The sequence below is a fragment of the Nothobranchius furzeri genome, chromosome 2 (genome assembly GCF_043380555.1).
Source record: "Nothobranchius furzeri strain GRZ-AD chromosome 2, NfurGRZ-RIMD1, whole genome shotgun sequence".
NCBI classification, from domain to species: Eukaryota; Metazoa; Chordata; class Actinopteri; order Cyprinodontiformes; family Nothobranchiidae; genus Nothobranchius; species Nothobranchius furzeri.
Window position 1 is genome coordinate 84499859 of NC_091742.1, and position 26886 is coordinate 84526744.

The 26886-nt window shown below is 41.9% G+C and overlaps 1 protein-coding gene across 2 annotated transcripts in view; it reads left to right on the forward strand.

Moving 5' to 3' along the window:
- LOC107376923 (fibroblast growth factor 11) overlaps positions 1-24978 on the forward strand; it is a 176487-nt gene extending 151509 nt beyond the window's left edge. The window contains exons 5-6 of one of the 2 annotated variants that reach the window (XM_054747388.2): positions 16272-16470; positions 18066-24949. In XM_054747388.2, the coding sequence (XP_054603363.2) occupies positions 16272-16470; positions 18066-18208 (342 nt within the window). In that variant the 3' untranslated portion in view covers positions 18209-24949. Of the gene's footprint in view, positions 1-16271; positions 16471-18065 lie in introns of both variants that reach the window. The other variant, XM_054747389.2, reaches the window with a different exon arrangement.
- Positions 24979-26886: the final 1908 nt, after the last annotated feature.

The window sequence follows — 26886 nt, forward strand, 5'->3', positions numbered from 1 at the left end:
AAGAACTGGCTCTGAAGCTGGTGATGGTTAGTTTTACCAAGCTCCAGGACACTCCCACTCTCTCCGGAAGAAAGCGTTGATCATGCGTCACAAACATGTGTTGCAGTTATGTTTATCTGGACTCTGTGTTAGCTGGATAAGGTGAACTGACCTTCTGATAAACTGAACACATATTTTACAGTCATCATAATCATTATTATTATTATTATTATTATTATTATTATTATTATTATTATACCCAAAGCATAAATTCATTTCATGTAATTAAAATACCTTTATACTGAACCAAGTGATCATTTATGAGATCATGTTAAACAGTAATAAAATCAATGAGTTTTATTAATTATTATCTAATTATTATCACCGTGACTTGAAGTGTCCTTCTCCTGGGATGGAACAGCAGCAGATAGGTGATATGATCTTGAGACATCGTGGCTCCTTGGGTTAATCTGTGGATTTAAAAGTACTGTTTGACCCAGCTGGGTAAATGTGACCTTTGCCACAAATTAGAGAACCTTCATCACGTTACACCCTATACTTGTAAACATTGACCGAACAGTCAGAACAGCAACTCGATGGGAAAGCTGTCGCAGGTTAAGGACAGTTGGACCCAAGTACTCAGCCAACACACAGAACAAAGAAAACAATACACGTTTATTTATTTAAGGTAAAATGGGAGCTTGTCTTGCTTGACCGGCCTTGACTTGATTAAGCAGACTTGACTGGACTTGACATCGCTGAGTGACCTGACGTGACAAAGCAGAGGTGACTGGGCCTGATATGATGTGCTAGGACATGAACTGGAACAGACTGCATCTGGTCTGCATGAAGGCCGAAGCTGGTGTGGCATCAGATCTGTGGCTGCAGGGAGCTTAAATGATGGGGCCATCAGGAGGACACACCCAGGCCCCAGGTGAATATGGATGGTGATTGGGTGTACAGCAGAGAGAACATGAAAACAGAGCAGGTACTTAAATAATGCTATTGCCTAAAGTCAGTGCTGTCCAAGCAGGTTAGGACCAAAGATGGAAATCCATCCCCTTCAGCTGCTTGCTCACATAAAAGGTGAACCCCTAACCCAGACATTAGTAGGTGGTGGCACTATTTCTGTCCCACTCTTTCTTTGCTTACCTTATTTGGATTGACGATTGTTCGACCAGACTTTCTCACACAACCAGACTCCCTCTCTCAGCAGCAGCCAAAGTCATTCTCAAGGGTTGATTTAGTAGTCAGCTGGTAGGAAAATCCATACTTTTAAAGCTATATGAGTCTTTGGGTTGAAAAGTAGTAGTTTTCTGGTGTTTCAGACCACTTTGGTTTGCTGGATAGTCTTTTTGCTTTCCACATTGTAAGCTAATAAAACTATGGCTCACAAGTGAATCGGGCATTTCCACACCTGCAGAGTTCAGCCCGTTTGAGTCGAACCTCGGTCTGTTTTTACACTTGGTCCATGCGTGCAAGCACCAGGGTTCTCCTTCTAGCTCATCATTTTCAGATCAGATGAGCTTCCATGCATGTTGAAGTGGATTGGACTATCTGTGAACACAAACTGGTTCCTCTGGTATGAAAGCAGCTTATTTTGTTTTAAAGTGGTCATCTAGTGCTTTTGTTGATCATTCAGCTCATTTTGCACTCATGTCATCGTCAATATTTGTTTATTTTTTGGTCATTTTTAAATGTAAGAAAATAACACAATAATGCAAAAATCACACAAAGAAACGAAAAGGTGTAGGCTGAAGCCTAGCGTACACAATCACATTTCTATTAATAATAAATAGTAGAAGTCTGACCATTCAAAAATATCATGTTTGTTGTTTGCTGCAGCTGGATGGAAGAGTGATGGATTGGGTTATTTTTGTTTGTATGTGTATGTGACCAGAAGAGCACAAGTTCCAGCACAGGTAACTGATGCATCACTGAGACAGGCTGAAGTGAAACATCAGAGACTTTGTTTAAAACTAGGAAACATGAAGTTTTCCTGTTTCTCACCCAGCAGCATCCCTCTGCTGTGTTTTATTTATTTGAACAGCATGCTGTGATTGTCCTGGGTCTAGATCTAACAGGTAGACAGAAGTAGAAGCTCTTTTTGTTTTTGTGACAAAAAGATAAAAAGTGTGTGAGATGTTTTCTAAAGAGCAACGTTCTCACCTCAGAATGGGCTCAGCGGTGCCAGGGGGAGGTCTGAGTCTGATAACGGGTCAGAAACAAACGCGCTGGTGTGTTTACGTTGTTTCTCCTACTGAGCCTGAACATTATTCACCTCTCAGGTTCTTCGTTTTCACTAGTTTCTTTCTACCTTTGGAGTCCTAAACCCGCTGTTAGCAAATGATTGAATGTCTGATTCTCAGTCACATGACAGGAAGTGAAAATTATTCTGGTTGTGACTTGGTGCCTGTTTAGTTTACCAAGATACAACATCCATCCATCCATCCATCCATCCATCCATCCAACTATAATCCATTCATCATCCATTCATCTATTCATCCATCCATCCATCCAACTATAATCCATTCATCATCCATCCATCCATCCATCCATCCATCCATCCAACTATAATCCATTCATCATCCATCCATCCATCCATCCATCCATCTATTCATCTATTCATCCATCCAACTATAATCCATTCATCATCAATCCATCCATCCATCCGTCCATCCATCCAACTATAATCCATTCATCATCCATCCATCCATCCATCCATCCATCCACCCATCCATCCATCCATGCATCCATTCATCTATTCATAAATTCATCCATCCAACTATAATCCATCCATCCATCCATCCATCCATCCATCCATCCATCCAACTATAATCCATTCATCATCCATCCATCCATCCATCCATCCATCCATCCATCCATCCATCCATGCATCCATTCATCTATTCATCTATTCATCCATCCAACTATAATCCATTCATCATCCATCCATCCATCCATCCATCCATCCATCCATGCATCCATTCATCTATTCATCTATTCATCCATCCAACTATAATCCATTCATCATCCATCCATCCATCCATCCATCCATCCATCCATCCATGCATCCATTCATCTATTCATCTATTCATCCATCCAACTATAATCCATTCATCATCCATCCATCCATCCATCCATCCATCCATGCATCCATTCATGCATCCATTCATCTATTCATCATCCATCTAGCCATTTATCACCTATGCATTCATCCATTCATCATCCATTAATTTATCATCAATGCATCCATCTCTCCATTCATCCACCCATGCAATTGGATATCCATTCATTTATTTATTAAGTCATTCATTCACACATTCATCTACTTTCAATCTCCCATGTGAGGATAGATTTCCTCACATCACCCAGAGACTGTTCCAGATTGGACAACCAACAGAAAAGTTTTGGTTGTGAAGACCACCGACCCTTTTCCTGAACTTCTAACAAAATCTCAACTTTCCCCCTTAATGTGCTCCAGAAAATGTCCTTTAAGGACATTTCTAGTCCCCCCATGAGTGTAAAATCTCATACACCCACAGCTTTTTGTTACCCAGTCGCTCTCTTGACAGAAAACAAGGTGACCCATTTTCACCGAGGAGAACATCCATGAAAGGAAAACAAAAACCCCTTCAGGAAAATCCCTCAGAGGGGACCAGGAAGACAGGAAGACCTTCATTTATACGTACTAAACTTCCTGCTTTCCTATTGATTTGTGTAAAAACAAACATGAAGCAAGTCATTAAAGCGTTTTTGTGCATTAATCTTTCATGGCCCTCAGAAATGTTCCTGTTCCCCTCTGCATCCAGATAATCAGATCACTTATTTAGGGATTTTAACATAAAACTCCTCCTCCAGCTGATCGTTTACCAGTAGCGACTCTCAGATCAGCCCTTCCCAGCCTCCACTTCCTGCTCCACCATTCATCTTTATTTACTCGCCTCATGTTAAAACCCGTTTCTTGTCACTTTTTTGCTCTTTTCCTCCCGTTTTTTCTGCTGCTGCTCATTTCCCCAAGAGGACCGCTGGAATTAGTCGTTTAATCAAATTTAATGATGACGCCTTTAAACGCATTGAGACATTTGTGATGACATCGGTTTATCTTGTGAACTCATTTAATCGCCTGAAGCAGAATGCTGTTAAAGATGCATTTAATCATTCTTTCTGATTTGTTTGGTGTTTTTTTTTCTTAGTTGATAAATGAAGGAGATCAGAGGGGAAAATAAGGCATTAGGGGAAGATGGGGCTGGTGTGCTTGGAGAAAACAGCCAGAATCGTTTCTGTGATGAAGTGATGGTTTATGATCATGAATATTCCACTCTTTGAGTCATTTATCTTGATCTGAGAGGAGTTCCTAGACAAATAAGAGAAATCAGCCAGAGACGGGATGTGGGCTGATGGTTTTACTTTGCGCTGGGCGCTGTGGTGGTTCCCCTGCTAGCACGGATCCTGAATAATTGATTATCCAACAGTAAAACTTCTCTCCTTGGTTTTGTTCGACCAGACTTTCTCACATAACCAGACTCCCTCTCTCAGCAGCAGCCAAAGTCATTCTCAAGGGTTGATTTAGTAGTCAGCTGGTAGGAAAATCCATACTTTTAAAGCTATATGAGTCTTTGGGTTGAAAAGTAGTAGTTTTCTGGTGTTTCAGACCACTAAAAGCACTTTTTACTTTACAACTGGTCAACCATCAACACAGTGCTCCCAGTTCCACTGTACATTAATACGAACCACCTACCCATCCGTCCTATACATCCTCCTGAGTCGTCTCCAGGATTTGTCCATTATTAACACCGGAAATGTGTCTTCTACTGTGAAATGTAGCTGAGCTACAGAGCTCCACAGAGGGCACAGAGACCCAAATCTCTATGTTTTCAATGGAGGAATTTCTTTCTACTTTTTAAGTTTTCATCCACTTGTTATTTTAATACATTTGATGTGGTCCCTGGTGAACGAATAAATGCCCGTGTCAGGGGGTAAAAGTTTGTGGGGGTGCTGGGTGGAGTCTCACTAATTAAAGCAGAAATCCAGAGTTCTTCTGTGTCAGAAGGCAACGTCTGAAGTCATTTATTGCACCTTTGAACCCCGATCCCCACTTCTGTAATCACGGCTGGAAGAAAGCCTTTTTGATGAATGCACAACCTCTTTTGGGCAGCAGTAGCTCAGGAGGTTGTCCAGTAATCGGTAGGTTGTAGGTTCAATCCCAGCTCCCGCCAGAGAGAAGGCTGCTGTTGTGTCCTTGAGCAAGACAATTAACCCACCTAACCTGCTGGTGGTGGTTGGAGGGACTGGTGGCACCAGTGCTCTGCAGCCTCCTCTCTGTCAGTGTACTCCATGGCAGCTGTAGCCATGCTCTAGCTCATCATCATCAGCGTGTGAATGGATGAATGATACGCTGTAGTGTAAAGCTTGGTTTATGCTTGACGCATTCACTTTCCGCGCGGTGATGCGGCTCGCGGATGGAACGCGCTTCACAACTCGCAGCTTTTATGGTTCATGCGGCTCGTCTCTGCGGTGAGCCAATATTCTCCCAAACTGAACGGGGCAGCATGGAGCTCTACGGCATGCATCCAACACTACACCATAGTAGAAGTAGAAATTACTGTTTACAACATGGCATTCCAGCATTTTTAACAGCATTCTCGTCTTTTCCGACAGTGCGAGTTATTTCTCTCCAAGAATTATTAACAACATGTTGATCACGGTGATCTCTGAGAGCTGAATCATACAAATGTCTGTATTTACGAACCTCTGCCATACTAGTTCTTGCCGGTCCGCCATGTTTTTCCACGTCCGTCCGTCCGCGTGGTTAGAAAATTTCCGAGGTGCGCGTTGCGGAAATTCTGGGCCGTGCAGAGGCGCAGTGGAGGGGCGTGGTTGTTAAAATGAAGCAAAATGACGCAACTTTTCCGCGCGGAGCCGTGCGGACCTCGCGGACGCATCAAGCATAAACCAACCTTAAAGCTCCTCTGAATCTGAAAGGTGCTATAGAAGTGTGGGTCATTTATCATAATCATTTAATGCAAATGTTGTTTAATTTGAGCTTCATCCTGCAACCTAAGGTCACACTGTTTCCCCTCAAACTATTTATTTTATGTACAATTGTCAAAGTTTTGTTATTGCATTTAAAATATGTGCCCCTGCTTGTCCTCGTGAACATTAACAAGAGTAATGTGCTGGTGCTGATTGGTGCAACCGTCTGGATGGTAACAAACAGATGATTGTTGGAAAGATCAGAGTCCAGGAGAGGGGAGGAGAAGGATGGGCTGACAGGACCAGACTCAGAGCCAACATAACGCCTCCTCTGGGAGCTACAACCACCACCATGACCATCACTCTTCCCCTCACCCCTCCCTCGCCTCACTTGTACAGCTTTTACTCGGCTGTCAGGCTGATTTGCTCCCTGTCTACTCATTTGTATTTCTTGGCATCTCTTGTCACCCCAAGAAAAGAAAAGAAACCCTCTTTTGTCCTGCATGAGTGTCTCCTACTTTTTTTTGTCCTTTCATCTCTTCTTTTATTTTAATTTCTGTCTTTGTAGAATCGTCAGGATAAGTGTAACTTGGCCAGTTTAGAAAATATCAATGCAATTTTTTGTCTAGACAGATTTTTTCATAATACAAATGGGAGCAGTAACTATTTATCTATGTTTGTAGAAATAAGACCCATAGAACTAATTATCATGTTTCCTCTTTGACATTTGTTGTCTTTTAGATGAATTGCGAACCTTCATTGAAAATATCTTTACACGTTACTGGGAAGTTAATGCTATGAACTGATTTTAATAGGCCATTCCCATCTGTACCGGGTCGGCCCGGGCTGGGTAGACCCAGTCAGCCCCAGCCTGGCCCGGTTGATTCCACACATCCTTGTCTTAAGCCCATGTGGGCTGATTCTACCCACCAATCAGAGGCTTGCTCTAATGGAAGGTGTGAATTTGCTGTCAGCAGTGGGTGTGTTGGCCCTGGTCGGCCTGAAGCAGACCCCCTCGAGAAGAGGGCTGAGAATGAGCCATGGTTGGCCCGGAAAAACACCAGGCCACCCAGATATGTAAACAACCTACGCTACCCGGCCCGGGCCGACCCGGTACAGATGGGAATGGCCCATTATTTATATCAGGACTAAGCGGTCCAGTTGTAATGAACAGAGTCCAGACATGCTGCTGTGTGTGTACATTTGTTTGCATAGAGTCCCAGTAAATGTAAGCTTCCTCTATTACAAAATCACTTTACCCCGCCTTTATTGTTTTCTTCTCTATCAGGCAGTGATGGATTGTAACATAGTACAAGTGCATTGCTGCTCTACTTAAGTAAAAGTAGACCCAAGTCTCTTGTTTTTTCAGCACATCTGCTGGTCTCTAATATAAATAAATGCCTTGGGAGTCGATCTCTGGGGGCAAGAAATCTGGCGCTCCTGTTTCAGGAACCAGAAGCTAGCCAAAGCAGAGCTGAGCTTCAGACGGCAGGATTTGGAGTCTGATATTTGGCATCCCTTCTCTGATTGTCTAACAGCAACACGATTTTATCACTGATTCAGTTTGCTCTGCAATATTGATGTTTTATCTCCACAAATGATACAAGCCTAAAAAAGTTCTGTCATGTTGTGGAGTTGCTAATGCTAAAGGTTATCGTCTACTAGCTGAGGCGTTCTCTGCTGTTTCCTGGACGCCAAACCAACAACAACAGCCTTCCCCGTTGCAAGCCAAGATGGGTGAGTCCACGAATGCTAATTTAACATTTTGATGTGCTAATGTCACTAGCTTTAATATACTAGGGTGAGCATATTTCCATTTCCAAAAAAGAGGACAGGGGATCTGTGCCTATGACGTCACACTATGGCAACGCCACACAAACCACGTTGGGACCCATTTTTTGTAAGAACTAAAATTAATATCAGATTCTGCCAATAAAAGGGCTCTAAAACAATTTATATGTAAATATTTTGCATATTTATTGCAAAATCTCATTTTTCTGCTTTAGTGCTGCAACAAGGTTTTATTAAGAATAAATTATTATACCTTTTGTTTTACTACAGCATCGGTAAGCTTCCTGTGCACAGATTATTAAGGATGCTTGTTTCAGCTGTGAGATTAGACGATAGGATCAATGATAAAAGAAGTTGTCACACACTCCACGGAAACTTTCAGAGAATCCACAAATAGTGGCTTTCAAATGGTTTTGTTACTTTTAGCAAGTTTAGAAAAGCAGCAGATGAGACAGCATGTCTGATAATTTAGTTTTAAATCTGATAATATTAGAACATGTCAGTAATGTCTGAGGGGCTTTTATAAACACTGTATAACTAATACTCCTGGAGAGGGTATGGATTACACAGAGGCTTCTGTGGGGTGGGGTGGGGGGGGGCAGTTATAGGTGTGTGTGTGTGTGTGTGTGTGTGGGTGGGTGGGGGGGTGGGGTTCTGTTTTGCCTTGTGGCCCAAAATGTCTTGAAACGGCCCTGGGTGTATAACTGAGTTTTGAAGGCGATCTGAACTGTATCAGATGTATAAATATTACATGTGTGTAACTTATTGTTTAATACGGTAAAAACGTATAGTGGAGATAAATCTACCTACCTTTACTTTCAACACTTTGTTTTGTTTTCTTGTTTTTATTGAACTATTTTCCTGTCCTGTCTGTCTCTCGTCTTCCTGCATCGCCTCTAAACTCTCCAGAAAATCTGCTGCCTGGATTCTTACTATTTCACCTCATCAGTTACTTTTGAACAGATCACAGGGATCTCCTGACCGCAAAGCGGAGAGCGCGTTTCGATGCTGCGTGAGGTGAAATCACAGCAGCACAGGTGATGAGCTCCGCAGTAGCAGAGCGCTTCAGGCACAAATAAGACAGACAGTAGAGAACATGTGCGGACATGAATGATCGTGTGCTAATGATAGTTTTTTGGTTGCGCCACTTTGAGAATGGACCGTGCGCTGGACGCAGCAGCCTGGAGAGCACCAACGGCCATCGCTCTGCCTCTCTCTCTGCCCTCTGCTCAAAAGAACCCCCAGTACGCTGAGAGTCCATAAATGATGTAATATAGGTAGAATCGTTTTTTCCGGCTCTCCCTGGATGTGTAGGATAACTAGCTCCCCCATAATTCGATCCCTGCTCCTGGATGACAAACGGGACATGTTCATCAATACAAGAAACCCCCCCGAACGCCCTGGACAGAGAGTGAAAAGTGGACATGTCTTGGGAAAAGAGGATGTATGGTCACCCTATTATAAACTGAGTTTCCTCGTCTTTTCCGATCAGACTCAAGTGAACTTTAGTCAAACATTTCTTGGACATTTCCAGTTATAATATCTACCCTTTTATCTGTACTTTTACTTAAGTAAAAATAAAATCGGGTACTTTTTCCACCACTGCCACCAGGTTTAGATTTTTCCACTTCTCCGACTCTGTAGGTTAATTTCAGAGCCCGAGAGGCAGGTCGTTGTAGCTTTGATGAACAGGATGATGAAAAACAAGAGGGAAAGAGAATTTTAGTGAACTTTCTATTTTTTACAGTATCATAACCACCAACTTACAAACAACCACTGGAAAGTGTATTAAATCAGAAGTACCATGAACAGCCGTGAATATGTTTTAGTATTAGACTTTTGTAAGACAACAGATGGACAGCAGCTGTACTTTAGCTAGCTGTTAGCTTATGTGTATGATCAAAAGTAATGTTTATTTTTCCAGCTGAGGCTGTTCAAACACATATCTACAACAAGTAACCTAACCCCCACCCCCACCACCCCCCCGCCCCCCACCCCCACCCACCACCACCACCACCCACACACACACACTACCTGTGGGCACCACCTGAAAATTGCTTCCTGATAAAAATAGTGTTCAGCCACGGACCTGGCCCACTTTATTAGCTGCATGCTCTGGAAAAGCCTTCCTGTTACAAAAAAAAAAGGGGGGGGGGGGGGGGGGGAGGAGGACTGATTTAATAAGGTGTGTGTGTGTGTGTGTGTGTGTGTGTGTGTGTGTGTGTGTGTGTTTTGAGGGGGAGTCGATATGTTTCTGTATTCAACATCACACAGAAAACTTAACCAACACACACACAGTTTAGCCTTCACATCCTCACTAACACACGGGTGAAGCAGCGTATAGAGACAATCTGACAGAGGCGGGCTCGACATAACCGGGTCAGACTCTCATACCTGGGACCGGCGCTGACCAAACTCTGCTAACGGAAGAAAGTTGGACCAAGTAGAAAACTTTACTCAGACGACACCGAGGATACAAGCTCAAGAACTTAAAACTAAAGCTGCTTCTTTTGTCACTGCAGTTTCATTAATTCAACCAAATGGACAAAGCAACATGCTTTTAGCGGCTGTTTAGTCCTCCTAGTTGTGACCCTATAAAAATAAAGAAGAAAATAGTGCATCAAAACTAAACTATTAAAAACAAACTATACTCATCCATGTGATTCATACAAGTTTTATAAATCTAAGGTCAAAGAAATGTCTCCATTATGACTTTTAATGGCATTGGTTTTAGTTGTAGCATTTAGCACAGCAAATCATATTATTGTACTTTCTTAATCAGTTTCAGTCGTAACAAAATGGAGTTTGTTTAGGAAATACTGTGTTCCCAATTAGTTGTGGAGTTCCTCAAGGCTGTATTTTTGGCCCCGTTATCTTTTTGTTTTACATGCATTCATTTGGCCAGTTTTTGTTTGCAGTTTTCTACCGTTATGCTAGACAGTCAACTTTCCTGAATGATTTGGGTTTAAATATCAGCCTATGAATGGTTTTATGTGGGATTTTTGAGTGTGAAAAGAATAAATAACTCACTTGTGCTGATCTTTACCTTGGTGTTGTCAGAATCTTACTTTAGCACAAACCTGATGTCGACTTTACACCCTGTTCTTGATAATGGTTCTTGTTCTCTTGGTGTTTTTCCCTTATTTCATGTCTGTCCTATAGCTCCTATCTGCATACTGTTCAGCCCATCCCTGCTTGTACTGTAGCTCTTGTTGTGGTCTCCTCTAAGCTCTCCACTGGGGTTTTCTGTTCAGATGGATGGAGGTACCAGTCCCTAAATAGGGAATGCCTCTGTTCACATGACTCACCTCGGAAAAGAGCCAAACAGTGAGAGGAGGGGTAGTTAGAGAAAGTAAAGAAAGCTGACTTGGTAGGAAAAAGAAGGAGATATGTAGGTCATCAGAACTGATCTCATTTATTTGGAGGAAAAACAGCTGCAGGTTTATTATGACATAATCACCCTGCTGCCTTTGGACATTTGTCCTAATGAGTTTAAAAGGTGGAGCTCTACAGTTTGATTAGTGCTGAGGGTTTATGAACGAGCACGGTTAGCTGCAGATACGTTTTACATCTTCATTTATCAGGATGTCCAACATAATTGGGCTGTAAAAGTCAGACAACACAAGCTTTTCTCATTCTGGATTAGTTCCTCTAAGACTTTTCTTGAAGTTTTATGCTGTGAAATTTCTCTGCCTCACAAAACCAGTTAATTGGGATGGATGGTGTTTGGTGATAAAGAGAGTTAGCACATCCATCATCACACTGCGTCCTCTACCAGAGAGCAGATCCGTCCCTCTGAGGAGACCGCCTCACGTACTTCCCAGCTTTTATTGTTCCTGCTGAAAGGACCAGGTCCCAGGATTCACGAGGACAAAGAGACAGGTGAACTACTTTTACAGGAAACAGGAGAGAAATGTGCTTTACTGGTAGGTTTAACAGGTTTGGAAGGTCTAAAACCACAAAACAAGCTTTTTTATTTAGGAATACATTTTTATTTATTTATTTTTTTTTTTTTACAATTTCTAGTTTTGTCAGAATTAAAGCCATGTCTGTTTTTTAGTGACAACTTCTTTCAAACCCATTTAAACATATTTTAATCTTTGTTTCTGATTGGAACTTAACAAAAAATGCTAAATGAATACATAAACAAAACTAAATGTTAAAATAATCTCAATGTTTTAATGAACCTTATTACCAAAACTATAATTAACTGATGAATAATTCCTCACACACTGTAAACCAATAATAATAATAACAGGATGGACACCACAGTTCAAACCGTTCTGAGGAGAACTTTCATGGATCTTCATGTTCTCAGGGTTCTGTGTCTGGCTCCAGTGAGACATGGTGTTCTAGAAAAGTCCTTCATGGTTTTTCAGACAGATGCCCTCGACAGGTGGTAAACTGGCAATTAGTCAATCTCCCAATAACTACTTCTGGCACACACACACACATTGCACAGTCAGGCCTCCTCCTCCTCTGACCCTCCTCACCCAACATCGGATAAGAAAACTCCATCCTGTTTTTCTGAGTCAGCTCTTTGCTTTTCCTTCCCAGTTTCTCTTTACTTCTGCACTCTGACCGAGCCTCCGTCTCCCTTCATCCAGAGCGTGCAGACATGAGTCAGGAACATGATGGATAGAGGGAGGAGAACAGGGGTTAGGAGAGATAGAGGGGTGTGGGGGAGAGATGAAGATTAGAGAGTGAAGGGAAGGCTGGTTGTCATTGGACAATCCTCACACACACACACACACACACACACACACACACACACACACACACACACACACACACACACACACACACACACACACACACACACAAACACACAAAGTGAGGGTCAAGCAGGGAAGGTGAGAAGCAGAGGGCATTCCTCCTCCAGATGTTCTCATCAGAGCTTCACGTCTAATTTGTGTTTCTCAAATCATCCATCTGTTTTGTCACTAATAGTTTGCGTGTGTGTGTGTGTGTGTGTGTGTGTGTGTGTGTGTGTTTAATTTTTTTTATTTAGTTAAATTCTAGCAGTTTTATTATAATGTTGTAATAACTTTTACTATGTATTTTTTCCTGCCATCAATGCAGGAAATTTATTTCATTTTATTTTAATAAATTTAATTATTTTGTGTCTATGTGTTTGTTTCCTTACTTCATTTATTTGGATAATGCTACATTTAATAAAAAAAAAAAAATATATATATATATATATATATATATATATATATATATATATAGTTTTTGCTTCTATTTCGTCAAACATTTTTATTTCTTCTTCATATTAGAAAAACTGTATTGATTTTATATTCACAGAAAAACTGATGTAATTTAAACACACGGTGACCAGCTTGGTTAAAACTAAAACGGTCAGGGTTTTTAAAACCCAAATAAATGTCTCCACTCCTGCCAGTAGATGATTAGGGTTACCATGGTAACCACCAGTGGCTGAAGCTGTTGCTGCTGGTCAGATTGGTGTCCTACATTCAGGGCGAGGCCAGACGAACCTTTTTGTCACAACCCAAACAAAAACATGGATGCTTTATATTTAGTAGCAGCAGCAGAGTACATGTGAGAATCAGCTACTGCGAGAAGAAACCCAACGACTCAGGACCATCGATGTTTGAGAGGAAACATCTAACAGCGGAGCTACTTTTGCCTGTGGTTTTTAATGAATAAAGGATCATTAGGCCCATCTTCTGCCAGCTCCTGTGATGCCTCCTCAGCTGTTTGTCCTCAGTTAGGCTTTGCTTTTCTGCTCATCTGCTCCAATAATTATCAGCTTTGCAGGTAAATGCACTTTTGCTGATTCTAATCCTCCTGAGAAGTTGCAACCGATCCCACCACTCAGCTGCTCCTCAGGCTCATTCCTGTGGATTTCCTCACCATTTCACTCAATTTACTGGAACCATTTTGTAAACGTGAACTTCACCAATAAGAGCTCCAGATCCAGGTCGTTAGGTATTTGCTAATTCCTTGTTAATATAATTTACATGTTTTGCATGTACTTGTGTCCTGTACACGTGTGTCAGGGTTGAAGGTCCTCTAAACCCCATAAACCTGCCCCGTTGAGTCAGCATTATTCCTGTAAATCTTAGAGGAGATCCACTGAAGGCAGTGGAGAGGAACTTCTCCAGACATGACTGCATATTTTGAGCACCCCCTGCTGATCACAGGAAGAACTGCATCAGTGATCATACTTTCTGGGGGAAAGGAGGAATATCAGACGGGGTTTCCTCTGGTTTTAGAAGGCAAGGCTCCATCAGGTTTAGTGATTCCAAAAGGAGGAGTTTTTGTTTGACTTGTGACAAAGAAGGATGATAGGTGTCCTGCAGACATTGAGACAAACAACCGAAACATGACAATTACAGTAATTAAAAAAAAATGATACATTTGACCTGCTTATTTCATTGCTGGAAGACTAACTTATTTAAATGAAGGGGGCAGAGCTTAAAACTGCAACTGGAGCCAGCCTCCAGGGGGTGCTGGTCAGGGGCGGCGTTAGGCCCGGCTACTTGGGCTCAAGTCCCGAATGTTTTATGAAAAGCCCCGGATCTAAAACGTGGAAGTAACATGCAGTACCAAGGTCCAACAGAGACGGAGCAGCTGGCAGTAGTTTGTATACAGCCTGCCTGAGCCTGCACCACTGAAGAAGAAGCCCTTCAGCAGCCGGCTTCTTCTACAGTCTCTGCCTGACACGCATGAGTGAAGATGGACATAAGGACGTTTTTTAGCGCCTTGGGCTTCCTGACAGGGTTGCGGAAGGCGCTTTATAAATAAAGCTTTGATTGATTGATTGATTGATTGATTGATTGATTGATTGATTGATTTTAGACAAAAAAAGTACAACGACAGAAGCCCAGCTTTGATGAGACTGGTGTTGACTCAGGTTTGTGAGTCTTATTTGAAAATATTTGTTGTGCTGCTAGTTTGCCTAAAGTTAGCTTACTATCAGGTAACGTTGATGGAGAAAGAAAGGGAATATTTACTATCATCTCACACTAAACACTAACAGGAACAATACTCTGCCCTGAAAATGCTTAATATGTAGCTTCAGATTAAAAATGATGTGGTACAAGACAAATATATATGATGTTGACTAGTGCGTGTCACGTGTGCGTGTGAGCGTGCACGCGTGTGTGTTAAGCCCCGGATCTTCTTCAGTCCTAAATCCGCCCCTGGTGCTGGTCATGTTTCTCATTTACGTTGACGAAGGTTTTGTTTATTGTTTTAATTAAAACGTTAATATTACAACAAAAAATATATTTAAATAAAAAAACTTTCTTTTTTCTTTACTATGTATGTTGAACCTTTACTCTCCTCTGCCGGGTCACAACATTCTGTCTATTTAAATAACGCCAAATCACAATGAGAGTTTTCTCAAGGCACTTCACAAAGTAAACATTCCAATGCAGTTCGCCAATCAGTCAAAAGTTTTAAAAATCACAGCAGATTGCATCTAGTCACTGACTAGTGTCAGTGACTTTACAGCAATCTTCATACTAAGCAAGCATGCAGCGACAGTGGAGAGAAAAACTCCCTTTTAACAGGAAGATCCTGGCTCAGTATAAGCTGTCATCCACCACAACTGAGTGGGGATGGAGAAGAATATTATTCATAAAATTTTCTTAAATTTTTAGTAAAGCTTTCATTGCAATATAAATAAAGGTATATGACAAATTTGTTATGAGATGCAGTCATGCAACTTTTTAAAAGTTTGCAAACGTAATGTTGGACCTGCGAAGCTGCCATGTTAGTCGATAGATGAAACAATGCTGATCTGACGTTAGTGGCTGAGGCGTGTGAGCTTCACTCATCACTGAGGTTGCAGAGGTAACAGAACAAATGGTTCCTAACTGAAAGGATGTGTAATTAAAGAATAAGTGATGCAGTCAATGTAATTAGCTGGTTTGTGTGTGGTGTAATGGTCAAGAAGGATGGAGGAAAGATAGAAGTGAAGGAGGAGGAGGAAGAGGAATAAGACGGGAGGATGAGGCTCAGAGAGAGAGAGAGAGAGCAAACTCCTTATTCAGGCCTTTTCTGCTCACTTGTCACATCAAGGCTCCAAATCAATCCTGCAAATTGGTTTGTTCCTCGACAAGGTTACCAGATGACGGAAGAAAGGAGGGAATGAAGCGGAGGAGAGGAGGAATATCGGAGAGCTGAAGGTGGTGGGAGAAGGGTGCGGATGTCTGGTGCAGAGATATCCTATGTATGTGAGCTGAAGGCCAATGGCTGTGTGATTAAACCACGGAGAAGGTGAAGGATCCAGATGGTTTCTTACAGTCTCACCTAACCAGCTGAGTTATGGTGTCCCCACTCCAAAAAGAACCATACTGCCACTGTGCAAGTGTGTGTTGATGCTCGTGTAACCCTGTCACGGTGAAATGTGGAGCCCATTTCCTCCCATTCCCATCCCAGATGGTGGGAATCAAAGAGTCAAATCACAAATAAATAAAAACGATAAGCAGCAGCAAGTCTAAATGTATTGTTTTTGCTCATTGGTGCTGATTCACATGTTTTGTGTCCTACAGGAGCACTTCACACCAGAGTGCAAGTTTAAGGAGTGTGTGTTTGAGAACTACTACGTCACCTACTCGTCCATCCTGTACAGACAGACCCAGTCTGGGCGGGCGTGGTACATCGGCATCAACCGGGATGGGCAGGTCATGAAAGGAAACCGGGTCAAAAAGACCAAGGGTGCTGCTCACTTCCTGCCCAAACTTATCGAAGGTACAGAATCCGACACCCTAAAGACGTTTGAAAGTCAGTAAACGTTCACATATAATTACCATTAAAATGCTTTATAAAACTATTTTATAGTCTTTGAATTAGTAAATTAATTATAAAATACAGGTCCTTCTCAAAAAATTAGCATACTGTGATAAAGTTCATTATTGTCTGTAATGTAATGATTAACATTAGACTTTCATATATATTAGATTCATTACACACAACTGAAGTAGTTCAAGCCTTTTATTGTTTCTAATATTGATGGTTTTGGCGTACAGCTCATGAAAACCCAAAATTCCTATCCCAGTTTAACTTGTAGTATGTCTCAGATCAGTCATGATTTAGGCCCCGCCCACAACGCTCCAAGGATAGATTTTTAACTGGTGGGTTTTTCTCAATTTCTGAAAATATCTCAAACGCCCAACCATGCCACTAGGTAGTACGAATTAGAGCGCTGCATTGCTACTGAGATCCCACGGTCCCTGTGGAACAACGCAAATCTCACGAGAATAGGGGGTTTGAAAACTGCCATGGGCAGGGGCCAGGTGGCTGTACGGCTACTGCGGACACGATTAACCACAGGTCCCAAGATCGTATTATGATGGAGTGTAATAAAAATCAGGCTGGAGTGAATAAAAAGTAAAGGACGGAAAATCGGAAATATAGAAAAGCTTGTTCTGCTGAAATTGAACCTCCATACATATTTTTATCGTAAAGAATGTCTTTTGTTTTACTAATGGTTCTAGGTGTAGGCAAAATTGGATGCAAATTTCACACAAGGGGAATAAAAGAAACCGTCCCACATTGAGTTCTAGAGTAATAGCCATGCCAACGACATATCTCCATACAGAGAAAGAACATTATTACTTTGGTTACAGTTTCTCCCACAAGTGACCAAAGTTCCATCCCAATCCCTAATCTGAAAAAAACCAGTAGAACTGGTTGTTGTTCAAAGTAATGGTGGACATAGAAAAATAGAGACCAACTGTCAGGTCGGATTGGCTGAGCTGAAGCGTAGCGGAGGTTGCTTGTAGCGTGGCTGTGTGACCCAGACGTGGAGCGGCTAGCGTTAGGTTGAACAGAGCACGCAGCTTTGATCTAGGAACGGCGACGCAGCGCTCAGATAGAGCCGAGGCTGAGCGGCGGTTCCGAATATTTAAGGAAGCTGTCTTACCGGTGGTAGGCAGCGAGGAAAGATCTCTTCCCTGGTTTGATGGTGGATGATACTGAGAACTAGGTTCGACGTATGTCTAGTACGATGACTGAGTGACAACTCAGCGGTGGCACTTCCCTAAATAGAGTTGACGTGATGACGTTGCCGAGCCACGCCGGCGATGGGAATGCTGGGATGTGTAGTGCTCCGCCCGCGAGGTACGTAGAGATGGTCAGGAGGAGGAGTTTGTGACACCAACCCAGGGCAGCCATGATTTTTTGGACAGAAAATCTTGCAACATTTCTCAAACAACTTCAAAATTCCAGTGACAAAGACCAAGACCAGGTGGCTCGCATTTAAAAAGGAACAAACATAGTGAGATACCACCTTAAATCATTACTTGTGTCCTAAATCCTGTCTTCTGGGTCTTTCTCTTCCACAGTGGCAATGTACAGAGAACCTTCCCTGCACGACGTCGCTGAACAGAGTCCACCCAGGAAAACGCCCAAGACCTCTAGTGACTCACCAGTCCGCCAGAACGGCAAGAAAGACGTTCAGTCCAAAACCAAAACGTCCACTTCCTAGCGCTCAGAGATGTGGAGGACATGGGACGAGGGCCTCCAGCGGACACCTGAGCAAGGCTGTTGGGTTTGAACCCAACCTGGTACCTGGGATACGGACCTACTGGTGTTAACACTTGGAGAAAAGGTCCAAGGCAAAGGGGAAGTCCCCTTTTTATCTTCTCAGACCTTCTTCCACACCAGCCCTCCACCTTCTCCTGGTGGCTGTTAGCTTAACTCCTAGCCTCTGGTGTTAGCAGAACCGGAGGCGTTGAAGCAATAACTGGATGTAGAGCTAAACAGTGGCCTGTTCTAGAGCGTGTTCCATCTGTTCTACTATCAACAGCACCCACATGTTCAGATCACACCTGCCAGTATGGTCTTCCTGGGTTTTACCACGATGGAGACCCATCTTCACCAATCGGTTCTTTAGTCTGTCTTTTTAATGCTAATGTTAGCCCAACACAGAGCCATGCTAACATTGGTCAGTCACATGGGCCATCTGCTCTGCCCATGCATGTGTGTGTGTGTGTGTTTGTTTTTGTTTGGGGGGGGGGGGGGGCTCCCTCTCCCTCTCCCTCTCCTTCTAGTCACCTTTTTCACTATTTGATTAGTTTGTGACATGGACTCAATTTTCCACTCTATAGCACAAAAACACCCCCCACCCCCCTTAATGGAGTCTGATCAGAATCTTTCGACCTTTAAATGAGGGGCCGAGAGCCCCCTCGGCACTCCTCAAGCCACACACACGCTGACATTTACACACACATCTGCATTTGTGTGTGTGGGTGTGTGTCATTTATATGCTGATAATTCCAGAAAATGATCTCTCGACTCAACAAAATTACTCGCTTTAAAATACACACACACTCAGAAATACATTCAGTGGTGCGCGCGCGTGCATGTGTGCGTGTGTCATCAGAGATGATGAAGACATAATGGAGTCTAGTGCCAGAGCAATGGCTCTTCTCTCTGCGGTCGGCCGTGCGTTGCACAAACCCTCCAGGGTCGTACAGCATCTGCCAACTCTCATTTCCTCAGTCTGTTATTGTTGTCTGACACAAAATGCTGAAAATTAGTTTTTTTTCCTCCATCATTGCATTTAAACTGTGCTACAAACCTAAAGTGAGCAGATTATGCTGATTGTGTGTGGCCCTAGCCTGTTTCCAGGTCAGAGAGCTGGTATTCTGCATCCCTCTCATGAGGTTCTGAATCAGCAAATACATTATTATTAATGATATTAGTTACTTTGTTTTATTGACAGGCAGACTAATTAACTACGCTCCAGGGAGCATTACGTTCATAATGTGTAGATGTTTGTTGGGGGGACCTAAATTTAAAAGTTCCCAAAAACCATAGTTGGTTTTCTTGTTTTGTAATCAGATTAAAATCTAGGATTGTGCATGTGTTTTCTAGTAGAAGTGAAATTAGAGGGACATTATGGTTCTTCTTGAATGATGCAGATAGTAGTGGTCAGTATGTTACCTGCAGGAGACAAAGACCAGAGGAATCTCAGTTTAGGGAATCATGGCAGACGGTTCATAAAGCAAGCTAACAGCTACTCAGAGCCAAAAGTAAAAACTATTCCTGCAACAATAAGGTTGCAACATATCTCTCAGAACAGATCTACTGCAGCAGACAGCAGTTACACTCCAAGGTTTGATTTGTGTGAAACCACATAAAAAACCCATTTAAATAAATGACTTTCATTGTACAAACAATATAAACCAAAGCCAAGATAAGAGCTCGTTAAATTCAATTAAATTTAAATAAATTCAGTGAACGTGACAAGAGCATATTTCCATTTCTAATTGTAGTCAACAAGGCTTTGATACGGGATGTTTGCACTTTAATTTAGCAATATCAAACCAGTTGGGCTCATTAAGGCTGCCAGTTGAGCTGGAGATTATGTTTATACAAATTATGTTTGCTTGAGTCTGTGAGCAAAAGTTTTTTGTATTTAAAGTTGAAAAAAATAACATTTTAATGTAAGAAAATGTGTTTTGTTTCAGAATAAAAATAAATGAGGGAATAATGCATGAATAAACTTCCACATGGAGGAAAAAAACAAAACAAAGTCATTCCGATAGTTTTTCTACATCCTTCATGAATAAGTTAAACTGGCAAACTGATAAAGAAACACTTATTTTTGTTTGTTTGTTCAAATATTTGCTGGAAAGGGGATTCCGTCCTAATTTAAAAGACTTCTAGGAGGTTCTGCATTTCGGAGCCTTTTTCATCACAAAGAGCAATTATTTTTTGATATCGTACGTTCACAATCTGCTCTGCAGGATAATAGCTTCCTGCCTGATGCTAATGCATTGTGGGAAACAGGGGAGTCCCGTGTGTTCACCAGCTGAATAGGAAGCAGCATTAAAGATCTGGTGGAAGACAAATGGAGCTAATAAAGGAGGATAATTAGTGGAGAAGAGCAGTACAAATGGAGGCTGAAAAAGGAGCTGGACGCACATTCTCCTTCCATGTTTAATCTGCTGCTGCCCAGTACCTTTACCTGTAAATAATAATAACAGCTAATAACCCAATCAGGCGCTGCGTCGACCTGCTACCTGGGGGGGTGGGGTTGAGCTAACCGGCTCTCAGAGCTCAGGGGCAGTAAATGACTATTAAGAGTGAAAACTAAACAAAGAAGGAACAAGGAGAAGGCTCCAACAGCAAAGTTAAAAAGAACAATTCATTATCTCCTAATTTGATCTGCACACTATTAAAACCTCAGTTTCCCACTAAAACGCTTAATGAAAGTGTTAAACGGGCCGTAGGGGCAGTGTGTTTGACCAGCCGGGCCCTGAGGATCCTCACAGCCAGTGTCTGACCATTATTTGCACAGTAATTACTCAAATGTTTAATTAAATGAAGCTTGAATAGAGCGGGACCGACTGGGTGGGAAGAGAGGAGGAATTCAGCAAACTTCTGTTTAAGGGGCTGTGTGGTGTGACCGATGCTCTGAGTCGAAGTCGGTATGTAAAGCTAAGGACTAAAGCTTAAGAGATTCACTAGAAATGAGGATGACGTTTAGTTTAAGTTCAGATGTAAGAGTTGTTTTAATCATCTCATTACCTAAAAGGGCGCTCTGTTGAAATTACAGTGGAGCATTATGATCACTGTGAAGCTAATGTTCATGTCGCATTAGAGTAAAAGCAAGATTTTCATTGAATAATTCCCAGAGTGAGGTTAAAATGTGCCTCAGGTCTCAAAAATTGTAATTAAAAAATCCCTTTTAAAAGAATCATCAAATATGTTATGTTGGTCTTGAGCCAGCTTGACAAAAACTGGTATTTAAATACATATCTAATGGGTATTATGGAGTATTCATTGTGAGTATCCTTCCTGAGTCAGACAGCAGTTCAGTCTCATGTAGAAGTAATCAGAAATTCTCACGTGAATGACGAGTCATGCTAAAAGCTAATCAGTGTCAAGCTAACAGCTTTTCGGTGCTAATAGCTAATCAAGCTAACAGCTTTTTAGTGTCAAGCTAACAGCTAATCAAGTTAACAGTTTTTCAAGCCGTTTTTACAAAACAATGTCGTCAATTTGCCGCCACACTGAGCCGGCGTCAGCGAGCCTTAAGTGGTCAGATTGTGGCGGCAATGTTGTGCAATCGTGTCCAAACGATGTCAGGGACTTGCATAAACCAGCCAGGAGAGCACGGAAGATTTTCTTGACGTCTTTATTACTTTTTTTCTTTTCTCCAAAGAGGGTTCCAACCAGCACTTGACATTACATGACAATGGACGTAGTAACAAAGTAACCCAAACTCAGGAGCTGACTACAAACATGTACAAACAAAAAAAAACCTCTCACAGACACAAGATCAACTTAAATAGTGGCTGATCAGACCACTGCCAACACAAAAGGGTGGGGAGACATCAGTAAACAAAGAGCATAAATAAACTACCCCTAACAAATTCATACTAATCAGTCCATTCTGTTTGAGTAACTTAAAATGAATACATATTACTATCAAAACCCAACTACTATTTACAAAAGAGAATAACTAAATACACAAACACAGGAATCTTCTCCCTTGAGAGTTGGTATGACCCAGTGGTGCTGATTAGGCCAAGTGATCTGCTACAGCTGCTCCAACTCCAAAGCCACTGGCAACTCAAAGAAAACATATTAATCATACAAACCCCTACAGACTAATACCGATGAGTAACTGCATGTGTGCACTTCATACAGTCACCCAAACAGTCAATCCATAGAAACAAACACCTTTATTCAAAATAAAAGAAACATTAACAGTCATTTACTTGAAGTGTGACAGCAGGGCAGCTGTCACAAACGATAAAATGATGGCAGTATAAAGGGGGTATGGGGGTGGTTCCTACACTACCACGGACTTCCGTTTATCTTGGACATAACTTGCTTTTTATTGCCATCAAAGCCGTGTTCATTATGTTTTTATAACAAGCCGCTCCTAAAGGTGTCTGCCCTCCATAGTCCCCGCGCAGTTTCTGGTGATCTGACCTCCAGATCTAATGGAGAGAAGCTCCTGGAGCTCTGCATCACTTCTGTTTATCATCTCAGCTAGTTCTGTTTACAAAAGCTAAACTTACAGTCCGTGTTTACTTTCATTTCAAATAAAGTTGCCGGCCGAAGCTCTGCAGTAACTCCCCAAGCACCGTGACACCTCCCTCTGTTGTGCCATGGCGTAAAATGCATTCACAAGTTCGGCTTTGCGGAAATATTACTACCAAATGAGACGGAGCGAATGCCGCATATTTAATGTGTTTATAAGACACACCTTTGCGGTAATATTACTCTAATATGCCAGCGTGGTGTGTCTTGTAAAAAGGGTTTAAGTGTCAAGCTAACAGCTAATGAAGCTAGCAGCTTCTCAGAGTTGAGCTAACAGAACTCAGCCTTTCAAAGCAACAAATTTCCATCATCTACAACAGCTCAACTGCAGAAGAATCCAGAAATGTTGTTCGAAGTATTTTGTTATAGATTCAGGAAAAGGAGTTTTTCTAGACTTTTTGCTTTTTTTAGGTGGCTAAACTTTAGAAAGGTGCTGTAAAAATCTTTTTCATCTCTCGCTCTGGTTTATTAAGATGCCTAAAATCAGGTTTTCTCTCACTGCTCGTCTACTCTCCAAACCTGCAAGCTTCACTTCCAACAAGTTTTGTCTTGGCATCCATGTTTGATCAGCAAGCCCCGCCTCTTAGCGGCAGGGTATACTGCTTCTGTTAAACTCTGGCCTTTTGGAGGGTGTTGTTCATTCAGAGCTGAGGAGGAACGTGAGCATCCGTCGGAGGCTGTTAAATGATGCGTATCTGATTCAGCTGCTCTCTTCACAAACAGGTTCACACACCGCTCTCCCCGGGGACTCCCTTCACTCCCGTTTTTCTCGAGTCAGGGCTCTCCCTGCTTACTGAGCGAATTACTGCTGCAGGGAGGGTGGGGGTCACGCAGGGTCATACAACTCCACTTTGGCCTTTATCTTTAGTTTCTGATCAGGAAGAGATAGAAGAGAAGAGTGTGAGGTGCAAAAACTAAATCCAGAATCGATGAATGAGAGCAAAAGGCAATAAAGTTCATTAACAAGGTAAACGAGACTTGCTATCTGTGAGGGAACGTATAGGAAAGCAATGGTGTGTGTGGTAACAGCTTTTTATTTATTTTGTCTATTTTTGTGGGTGAGGGGACTGTCGGAGTTTTTGTGTGTGTGTGTGTGTGTGTGTGTGTGTGTGTGTGTGTGTGTGTGTGTGTGTGTGTGTGTGTGTGTGTGCGTGTGTGTGTATCGAGGTGGAGTCCCTTAGCCACATCTGCAATGCAGCAGAAAACACAAAAAGGAGAGACAGGCTGTGACGAACGAGTGAGACTTTCCTCAGACAGAGTTCAGGTTAGCCACCTCATTAAAGGTGCTTTTATTCTGGAATCCAGAGTGCCTGATATCACTTCCTGTGTGTGTGTGTGGTACCAGATTAACTTCACATCTCCAAAGTTTAGTCAGTTTTACATTTGTAACTTCTTTTAAAGACTCGACTTATCTTCACAGCCGAGCTGAAGGTCTGGTTAGGGTTGGTTGGGTCAGATTACCGCGTGTCTTTTCTTTTACCAGGTTTGATTTTGCTTTTTTAAGCATTTTGAGTGAAAATGAATAGTGATATTCAAACAACACACCAGTGTCTCTTTTTTCATTTTGTTGTTTCATGTTTCAAACACAGGATGACCTTTAACCTCTTGTCTGTATTCTAATGGACTTGTTGGCCATGTTTCTCTCCATCAGACACACACACACACACACACACACTCCTTCACACACACACACTTCTTCACACACACTATCATTAAATTCTGTTATGTTTTTAACCTTTGCTCATCTGAAGTATCTGAGTCTTCCAGAAAGGTTTGAAGGAAAGCCTCTTGTTTTTGTCCTGTCTTCCAAATGCAAAGATATTGCTTCAGTCTTCCAGTTATTAAAGTGATTAAAGCCACAATGAGACTATTTTTTTTATTCCGACGAGACAAAACAACTATATATGTGGATCTGAGGCGTTTCTGGTGAATAACCACTCCTCTCTACCGTTTGAACCAACGGATCAGGAGAAAGCTCGGGGAGGGGGGATGAAACAGAACCTGACTAAAACCAGGAAGTGGATCATGGATGGGAGGGACTACATGCCTGCATGCGCCAATCCTTAATGGCACATCCTCAGAGGAACCATGGTTACCCAAATATTTACTCTTTGAACCACTTAATCTTCTCCTATCACTACACCCCCCCCCCCCCCACCCCCCACCCCCCTCTGCATTTGCAATATGATCTGTATTTATTTCTATAATAACGAGGCAAAGGAGATGTATTGTTGAATATAATTGAATAAAACAATAATATATTTGTATGATTGCAACTCTGGTCTCTGGAAAGTTATTCTCTGGGTTCAGTCTGACATTGTTCCTAATGAACCGAAAAAGTACGTCTTTATTTCTCATGTCCTGTCTGGCTGTAAAGCAATCGTGCCGAAGACAAGCCCTACCGTTTTACTCTCACGGGTGGAGCGTCAGCTATAATGCCTCGCCCGATACCAAAACTTCATTAGAAATATTTTTGGTTGCTTTAAATCCCAGAGAAAGGGGGTATAAAAGAAAGGAAGAGGTGGACAATAAAAATAAACAACAAAGAATCAAAATTACAACAGAACCAAAATATGTCACCGCGCCAACCGTATGAGGATATATGACAGTGTAACGTTTTGTAGATGGTTACTTTTAATAAATTGTCAATAGAATATTAAGGCATTCAATAAAATGTATTACTCCATAAAAATATGGATCATAAATATTATTGAACCTTTACTATTTGGTTGATGATGAAACTAGGTAATATGTAACATATACCCCAGGGAAACAACACTTTGTACTAATTTGACACAGAGGCAAATATTTAGTTTATAAAAATGAATTTGTTACCATATTTCTACTACTATGATGATGATGCGGAACAAATGATTATAAATGATGAGTTCAGGTGATATTAGCTGAGACACTGATGAAATAGGTGTTATGTTAAAAACCTACTTAAGTGTTTTAGAAGATCGTGATGTCTGGGTTGTAAAATAAGTCTGGCTGACTGTTTAATGAGGTTAAACAAATAACTAAAACCATTCAATGTCAGGTGTGAGTACTATGTTATGAGGCTCCTCAGTGACACTGCTGGCCACAAAGTGTCCTCGGCATTGGGAGTAGTTTGACTTCTGGAAGCCAAAGGCTGAACTGATACGGCTTGCTGGAACTAACTTTTAGAGGAAGTTCTCCTTCTTTTCTTAATTGTTGTTTATAGATTTAGACCAATCAGAATCTAACAAGTGTAAAATGGGCGTTTGCCAAGATCCTCAGACATCACTCCTTCCTCAAACACTTAAAGCAAGCCAATTTCATTTATTATGAATTAAATATGTTAAACTGTCATTTATTAATATAGTATTATTAATAAGTGAGTATACTGATAATAAATCATTATCAAATTCAACAAGTAGACTCATTTGTTGTATTTAAGATCTGAAATGAAACAACCACAACCAACAGCTATGCATGCCAGAGGCCTAGGAGATAAAAACGGCAAAGCGCCGGACCCACTCGCAGCTGCCCACTGCAGGGCAGGTCGAGCTTGGAACTCAGCGGTTCTGGGAACCACCTAACTCCGGCAGAGACCCGACAAAACCCAGGGTTCTAGACCTCACCAGGCAGCCACCAGGAGCAAGCCGGCAGATGCCAAAAACTTTCAACCCTAGACACGGGAGCTGTAAATACACAGGCAGACTGAGGCTCCACCTACCAGCAGGAAATGTGGCAGGAAGCGGGTAGGCGTGGATGTTGTAGCACCATATGATGTCTCAGGAGAGACCCCAGCTGACTGATACAACTCACACACAAACACACACTCCCACCCTCATGCTCACACATAAACACGTTAAACCTAAAGACACAAAATAACGTACGTCATACACCCACTCATGCTCCCCATACATACCCAAAAGTACGGTATCTAATGCTAGAGTTATGGCTGAAACAAAACCAGCAACCTCTAAGGGCTGGTTTCAGTATCCCACTACCCAATACCCACGCCGTGTAAAAAAATTCAACAATATCCTGAATAGAAACACAATGTTCTTGCTCCTGTATGTTAAAATAATCATTGTATATAGTAATCAATGAGGTTTTCCTGGCACGTCTAACCAG